The sequence below is a fragment of the Alosa sapidissima genome, chromosome 13 (genome assembly GCF_018492685.1).
Source record: "Alosa sapidissima isolate fAloSap1 chromosome 13, fAloSap1.pri, whole genome shotgun sequence".
Classification (NCBI taxonomy): Eukaryota; Metazoa; Chordata; class Actinopteri; order Clupeiformes; family Clupeidae; genus Alosa; species Alosa sapidissima.
In genome coordinates this window covers 21,821,939-21,830,587 of record NC_055969.1, presented here as the reverse complement: position 1 = coordinate 21,830,587, position 8,649 = coordinate 21,821,939, and the positions used below count along the sequence as shown (strand labels likewise).

General features: G+C 41.6%; 1 protein-coding gene across 1 annotated transcript; it reads left to right on the top strand.

Annotated features, from left to right (window-relative positions):
• Positions 1-3,571: 3,571 nt before the first annotated feature.
• LOC121680823 lies at positions 3,572-7,874 on the top strand. The gene is made up of 2 exons (XM_042060365.1): positions 3,572-3,916; positions 6,951-7,874. Exons 1-2 carry the CDS (start codon positions 3,631-3,633, stop codon positions 7,517-7,519), a joined length of 855 nt encoding a protein of 284 aa, XP_041916299.1. The 5' UTR covers positions 3,572-3,630; the 3' UTR covers positions 7,520-7,874.
• The last annotated feature ends 775 nt before the right edge of the window (positions 7,875-8,649 follow it).

The following is an 8,649-nucleotide window of genomic DNA, read 5'->3' as shown; positions in this document are numbered from 1 at the left end:
ATTCCCTAGTGCAACATTCAACCGAGTCCGTGTAGACACTAATTACATTAACAATACCAGCAGGTTCAAACACACCTGGCTGCACCGGAATCAAACCAGTGCACAGAGAGCCTTTCATGCAGGTAATTTGCCTGTGCACTGTGCCTGAATGATATTCATGTGTTCATCTCTCAGTGTGCTGAGCCTGAATGATGTTCATGTTTTCATCTCTGTGTGCTGAGTCTGAATGATATTCATGTGTTCATCTCTCTGTGTGCTGAGCCTGAATGATGTTCATGTGTTCATCTCTGTGTGTTTAGCCTGAATGATATTCATGTGTTCATCTCTGTGTGCTGAGCCTGAATGATGTTCATGTGTTCATCTCTCTGTGTGCTGAGCCTGAATGATGTTAATGTGTTCATCTCTCTGTGTGCTGAGGCTCAATGATGTTCAGGTGTTCATCTCTGTTTGCTGAGCCTGAATGATGTTCATGTGTTCATCACTCTGTGCTGAACCTGAATGATATTCATGTGTTCATCTCTCTGTGTGCTGAGCCTGAATGATAATGTGTTCATCTCTGTGTGCTGAGCCTGAATGATATTCATGTGTTCATCTCTGTGTGCTGAGCCTGAATGATATTCATGTGTTCATCTCTCTGTGTACTGAGCCTGAATGATATTCATGTGTTCATCTCTCTGTGTGCTGAGCCTGAATAATAATGTGTTCATCTCTCTGTGTGCTGAACCTGAATGATATTCATGTGTTCATCTGTGTGCTGAGCCTGAGGGATATACATGTGTATGTTATACAGGTGAGGAATATTCATGTCTTCATCTCCCAGCATGCTATAAATGGGACACTCATGTGTTCATTTCTGTATGTGCTCAGCCTAAGGGACATTCAAGTCTTCATTTGTCGGAGTGTCAGCACCCAATCCCCTGCTCAGTCCCTGGGTTTAGGCTCCTCCACTGAAATTAACATATTTCACAGAGGCAACTGAGGCTACGTCTACACAGTTTTAATACGAATATTAGGAACAAGTCTGTTCTGCGTCCACACTTGGACCCTTTCAGCCTTCTAGATGAGATCAACGACCCAGCTTTTTTTGTGCATATGTGAGCTTTCCAAATGAAATCAGACCCCCTAAAGTGAACTGTGCCGAGACCACCTCGGGAGGTTGGCTTTGAAGTCTGCTGAGCGGTTCACATAATCTGTGCATTGTGAGCACAAAGCATCCCGGGTTCACTTTCACATTCTGCATTATAGCCGTTATCTAAATTGCCAAAGAGAAGGCATGGCGTTTATTATAAAAACTATTATCATTGTTTGGCCAAAACATGATAGCTTACAGACATTTGCAATATGGCTACAGCCAAACAATTGTGTTCTATGTTCTATGTAATATTTATGAAACAAACTAGGCCTACCACACCAATCAGGGGTTATGATAATTATTTGAACCTGATAATGAATGATGATGAAAATGCATAACCCAGGGCAACTAGCCTACATAGACCATAATCCAAAGTAGTAAGGTCTGAACAGACAAATGGGACGCGGTATGAGACCCCCAAAGAAGGTAGGCTGTAGGCTGCAGATTATTTCTTTTTCTCCATCCTCCCTTCCTTCCTTTCTTCCTCTTCCTTCCTCCTATCCTAACCCCTCCTAATTATTTTTGTGACGGAAATGGGGAAGGAACGATATGAGGAATGAAGGAGAGACAGATATGAGAAATGAGATGTCCTGCTCATCAAGCATCACTTTTATGAGACGTCAATTAGCCTACTGATGATGCGCGGCACATAGGCTAGAATAGTCACGCACATTGCAGAGAATATGAACTTATAACAAAGCCTAAAAATATCATATGAACATGGACTCTTCCCACTTATTGACCCTGACAATGAGGTCATGTTTGATAGTTCTCGAGACCGAATAGGCTACTTATGCAATGCATGAACAAAACAGGCATGAACTTTTCTTGTTTACACCCTAGACTGTACAAATAAGTTTACATGCACATAACATAAGGCAGTATTGATAAAGGAGAGATTTTTCAGTCAGATAAACAGTTGATTATACCAAAGAGGTCACGTCAATAAAACATTATACCTAAGGGATTGTGTGTGTAGTGTTCTTTTTTTCTATATAGAGATTATGCAAGCCTTGTGTTGTCAGAAAGCAGGCAGATTGGTAAGATCGTGTTTCTTGTTTCACACAGGCCCTCAGAGAGAGAGAGAGAGAGAGAGAGATTAACAGGGTCGATTTGATCATGTTCCAGCACCTCCATATCAAGTTGTAGCACTAATGCTTCAGTATAGTATAAGTATACTCTTTTGATCCGTGAGGGAAATTTGGTCTCTGCATTTATCCCAATGCGTGAATTAGTGAAACACACTCAGCACACAGTGAACACACAGTGAGGTGAAGCACACACTTATCCCAACGCAGTGAGCTGCCTGCTACAGCGGCGCTCGGGGAACAGTGAGGGGTTAGGTGCCTTGCTCAAGGGCACTTCAGCCATTCCTACTGGTCGAGGTTCAAACCGGCAACCCTCCGTTTACAAGTCCGAAGCGCCAGTAGGCTACGGCTGCCCCCCAATTCATGATTCTTATAAAATGTATCCGGGTCAATGAGACCTGAAGTTGCAAATCTGGTTTTTCATCTGCGGGTCGCTGACCAGCTATGCTGTATGGCTATGTCAGGTGAACAATTCCCCTATTACAAGTTCATTTACCATCAAATTGGCTTCGGAGTTGTTATATTAAGGTAAAAAAACATGCATAGTGCTGCTTTTGGAAGACAGCCTATGGAGGCGTCTCTTTAAATTGGGTCCAGACGAGTCCATGTGAGCGCCCACTTGTCAGCGAAGATGTTTCATACTAGACTACGTGCACAAAAGGCTTTTTCTGTACACTCATATATTTCTGGTGGATCGTCAGCTGTGGCATACCCTAGGCCTACCACACCAATCAGGGGTTATGATAATTATTTGAACCTGATAATGAATGATGATGAAAATGCATAACCCAGGGCAACTAGCCTACATAGTCCATAATCCAAAGTAGTAAGGTCTGAACAGACAAATGGGACGCGGTATGAGACCCCCAAAGAAGGTAGGCTGTAGGCTGCAGATTATTTCTTTTTCTCCATCCTCCCTTCCTTCCTTTCTTCCTCTTCCTTCCTCCTATCCTAACCCCTCCTAATTATTTTTGTGACGGACATGAGAAAGGAACGATAGGAGGAATGAAGGAGAGACAGACAGGCATGAAAAAAAAAAAAAACGTTTGCATTGGAATAAATTTGCAATCCATACGAACTTGTTGGAAGCTTTGGGGTGAGTGTGAACAAGAAGACACTGAGGCCCCATCAGAGCTGAAGTGCACTAGAAAGATATCAGAGTCCTCATTCAAATCAATATGAACTCCAACGTGAATACAAAGTTAGCTGTGGTCCTTTTGTTTTGGTCCACTGTCTGATCCCATTTTAGTGGACTGAATTCAGTTTCGAAGTAGGCCTAATACGATGCACGTCCACTATTCTTACTATTGATACGCAAATCTCACGACCATTCACACAGATCACATGACCCTCGCGCAATTGTCACATGATCTGTATTTAAACAGGAAGCACTGTTAAAACTCTTGGAGAATGAGCTATCTATGCTATGGCCAAGACGAGGAACGGAAGACTGCGTCCATGGCCAAGAGGAGGACTGCGTCCCTCGTATGGACCGATGATGAAGTCCAATTGTTACTCAAAGTAACATTGGACTACAAGGCGAGTGTGGCGGCAGACAGGCCAGGTTTTGATTGGGAGTCGTCCCACAGCAAGTACTGGGATATTTTGCAAAGGTTCCTCGATAACTACCCCTCAGCTGAGGCTGCGTCTGCAATGGGAAAGGATTTCCCGCACAAAAAGAAGGACATTACAAAAGGTAGCCTATGTAGTCTGTTCCATGTGTGTTAATATTGAGTCCGTTGAACCCAGAGAATAATTCAGCTATTGTGAAATAGCCAGGCACGTTAACCTGTATGAGACGCTATATTGACTCCGCCATGTTTTGGGTCATATATGAAACGGCTGCCATTTGCGTCCACAACATTTGAAGAGATTCATAACTAGAGCCAAAGTGTGTTTCTAAAGCCTAAAGCTAATAATTCAAGCGTTCTTGTTGACATAATATACAAGAAAAAAAGCTTAATCCAACCACCCAACTAAAATTAGACAGGAATAACTCTTTGTTTTTCGCCTGCAGTTTTAACAGATATTATCATTACATTTACCACCCTGTCACATTTATTATTCTGGTCAAGTCACGTAATCTAACCTATGTATTACTGTCATTTCAAAGTAATAGGCCTACGTTACATTTTAATATTACGGTCTCTGAATTGTAAGGCATTACACTATTGCATTACTTTTAAGTTACTTTTGTCACAATATCTAGAAATATGGATTTAAACCTATTAGATGCAGTTTATTACGCTCAATGCAGCTCATTGCACTTCCAATGGAGGGTGTTTCTCAAACTTTTTCATACCAAGGACCATTTAACCAATAAAAAAAAATTCACGGACCACCTAGCTAAAAAAAGTAGTACCTACTTCAACAGCATATTACACAATAGGCCTACTCACTGAACCACCTTGCTTATTGTGTCAGAGGATTAATATGATTTAAACTGGCATAGCTTACATAGGCAGTGTTGCAGAACTGTTTGGATTTACATACAAGTTGGTTCAATATTGCATCTATACTATATTTTACCACGTCTGCTCGCGGACCACTTGGGATAGCTTGCGGACCACCAGTGGTCCCCGGACTGCTGTAAGCGATGCCACACATTTTTAGGCTAAAACATTTTTTGTCACTTACAGCAAACATCACCTCACCATCCGCTAGCTGCCGGAGTCCTGAATACACTGTAAAAAAACGCAATCTCTGTGGACAGCCCAGGCTCCAAAAATGGCCACAAAGACAACCTGGGCAAACCTAGCCCATAAAAACATAAACTGTTCCAGCAAATCACAGACAAGATGCTCGTTTAGGAGAGTTTCAATTGCACGGGATTGAGGGGGAGGAAGTAGCAAGCTAGCTATCCGGTTTGTTTGAATGTCAACAGAAGTGACGTTACCTAGCATCGCTTAGAGCACCTTTAAGGGTAACAACAGTAGAATGTAATAGGTGCAGTGATTGCTTTGCAGACAAAATGTCAAAGTTTGGTAAATTGTGATAGAAATACTGTGACTTTAGGTCTAGGGCTACTCATTAAAATCAATAGAGAGCCCACTAAATTGTAGTGCCACCCCTGCTGGCCATTTCAGTGAGTTACTTTGTGCCCCCTCCCAAAAAATATATATCAATAAGATGAATAAATAAATACTTAATAATTTACTATATTATCTATAATTTACAAATCATTACTGTGTTTTTAAACATTCATTTTTGAAGAAATACTGTTTTACTTATAAATGTTGCATTGTCACTTTAAGAGCATTGAGTCTACATTCTTATAATGCCTTTTGCCAGCTCTTGTGTACAAGCCTTGTTTGTTTGAGTTACATTGATAGCACAATATTAACAACAATATGAACAATATTAAGTTGTTATAAGCAGCCTTCATTGCTTTGGAAATGAAAGTGTGTAATGACCTGTTGCTTCATATTTCTGTTTGCAATTAAAAGTAAATTATGAGCCACCTAGCTATCTGAATGGAATGCGTTTCAGTCGACTCGGCATATCATGTGCTTCATGTGAATTCATGGAAAACGAATTATTGAAGATCCACCAATTCCATTACATTCTACTAAGGCAGAGTGGTAGACTAGTCTTTATATTCTTGTCCATGTTCCAAATCACATTGATTGCAGCTTATGTTAAAGATCCCTCTCACCAAACTGAATTTAAAAATGGCTAGTAGTGGGAACCAGGTAACCTCACAAATCCCAACCTTCTGTAGCCTCACCTTTGTTGCCTTCATGATTTCCTTTCAAGTTTATTATTTTAAAAAGGACAATGACAAGCCAGATGGAAACTGCCACTCTCTTTGTCTCTCTCTTGTGCACACAAGATGTATTCCCAATTAAGTGAACTAAGTAAAGCTAGATAGATCTGCTACGTGGTGGAGATTGAGAGAACCTGAAAAGTATCAGACTTTCATGTAACATGGTGTTAGTGCATTTTGATGTTGTAAACGTTATGGATGAAGAGTGAAATCCAGTTTGCAGTAAAGTTACTATTCATTGGCTACATTTAGGTGCCCCCTCTGGAGCACAAAGCTGACATGCACTAGAAGAGCATTTATGCTTTATCAAGAATCAAAAAGATTAGCGTGGCACCACTCTAGATGTTTCATTAAATTACTTGTGCTATTTCGCCAGGTATAGAGATCTTTCTGTTTTGCTAACACAAAGTGCACTGAACTATTATGTTCTTCATATCCTTGTCTCTGACAAACTCAAAATAATGAGCGTAGGCTTATGGCCATCCTCCAAATGTAGAGTCTGCTGCAGCCACAGTCATCTTCTACTATTTGTGCAGATTTTTTATCCTCTGTTCTTCTTGCATTGTTGTTTGTGATTATACTGTATATATAAAAATAAAACACCATTTAATTTTGGGTTCAAATGCATTGTAATGTGTGATACTGAAGTTTGTACTGAGTAAAATATTACCCAATTGTTTTTTGGCATGCCTTACATTACGCGTTACAGCAAAACGCAATATATTAACACAGTAATTATCACTTTTGTAACACGTTACTCCTAACACTGATTATATTTCAATCCTTGATATTTCAATGTTAAAAAAGTAACCTATGCCTAAGGTGGGCCAATATGATTTGGAGGGTGATCATGTGTTTAATGCTGTGTATAAATTGAAAGGTTTCCTTTTTTTGATTTAAAATTTAGAAATTTTTATAGTGGAAAGGGCCCCCGTTTCACAGAATTACCCTTTTGCGTTCACAGCTCAATTGACCTCAAAATTGAAGAACATGCGGACCAAGTATAGGCAATCCGCTGAAGCCGGTCAAAAGAATCCCCGTGGGCGAGTGGTGCTTCTGTTTTACAAGATGTGCGAAACCATTTGGGGAAGTTCACCAGTCATACACCCCATCTATGGGGGGATGGAGACAAGCGATGTGAGCCCTGAAACACCCACCGCAAGCGAGGAGTCCTTGAACGAGGAGATAGACAATCGCCGTCAGCAACTCGACACTTCTTTGGCAAACCACCGGAGGAATAAATTGAAGAGGCTGCGTCCCTCGGATGTTGTTCAGGAGGACCTGGAAATTAAGAGACAGCTCCTCCGTCAGCTCGAGACAACGGACAGTCAGTTCATTAACACCATAGGCCGTTTGTCATCCTCCGTGGACCGCATGAACTCCAACATCGAGCTGCTGGTCCAGCACCTAGTGGGCACGAGCAGGCACAACTATGTGCCCCCACCATCACCCCAACCACAGCCTATTGGTAGCACGAGGGGCCTTGAAGAGTTCTCCCCCCTGACAGGTTTGTTTAAAGTCGAGCTCTCCTGACGTCAGGTTGCTTAATTACCCATGAGCTCTCCTGCCCTGCACCCAGACACACAGCTCAGAATTCTGAGCATGATCCTCGCTTCCTTTTATCACTTTGTTTGACTTCTCTCTCCTCCTCTATCCATCTTTATGATCCTCTGGCTCTTTTCCCTCTGTATGAGTCTTTATCTCCTCCTCTCTCCAGCCCTCCACAATTGTCAGCTGTCAGCCTCAAATCAAGTCTTCTGTCTGTCCTGCTCCCTCCCTCTACAAACTGCCACGATAGCCTCTCTTTCTTTCTGGCTTTCTTTATTTATCTCCCTCTCTCTTTATTTATCTCTCTCTCTCTCTCTCTCTCTCTCTCTCTCTCTCTCTCTCTCTCTCTCTCTCTCTCTCTCTCTCTCTCTCTCTCTCTCTCTCTCTCTCTCCCTCCATCTACCTCTTTCTTTCTTTCTCTCTCTCTCTTTATTTATCTCTCCATCTACCTCTTTCTTTCTTTCTCTCTCTCTCTCTCTTTATTTATCTCTCCATCTACCTCTTTCTCTCTCTCTTTATTTATCTCTCCATCTACCTCTTTCTTTCTTTCTCTCTTTGTTTTTCTTTCTTTCTTTCTCTCTCCATCTCTCTCCCTCCATCTATCTCCTCATCGCTGCTCCGAGCCTCTGCTCTGCTAGCCATTATTTTTGTGTTGAGAGAGAGAGAGAGAAAAGGGAAAGATGTCAGCCTGCCCTGGAGGGTTTGAGACTCTCTGATATCTGATGAATAATGGACACACTGGCCCTTGTGACAGACCAAATCTGTTCCCCGGAATGAAATTCCACACAACAGATGCATGCTCACTCCTCCCGGGGAAGAAGGGGGGGGGGGGGGGGGAATAGAGGAGAAGAAAATACCATTTTTTTTCTCAACATTGCATTTGTTCATTTTGCAGATATGGGCTATAGAGGTATGGGCTGAGGGAAAGTCGCATTTATTTCATGATTACTGAGATGAAGTAGGCCAAATACTTCTGAGACCTCGCAATAATTGTGACACATTACATGAAGCAACAATGATCAACAATGACAAATGTTCTCAAAGCATTAAACTTTTTTCTTTTCATATTGATTTCATTCTTTTGAGTTTTGTTTCCTGTCTGGGCGGATCATTTT

Bases quoted from the DNA above. Each gene is read 5' to 3' on its own strand.
- LOC121680823 (XM_042060365.1), top strand. From the start codon at position 3,631: ATGAGCTATCTATGCTATGGCCAAGACGAGGAACGGAAGACTGCGTCC. The intron at 3,917-6,950 runs GTAGCCTATGTA...TTGCGTTCACAG, and splicing joins AAAGAAGGACATTACAAAAG to CTCAATTGACCTCAAAATTG.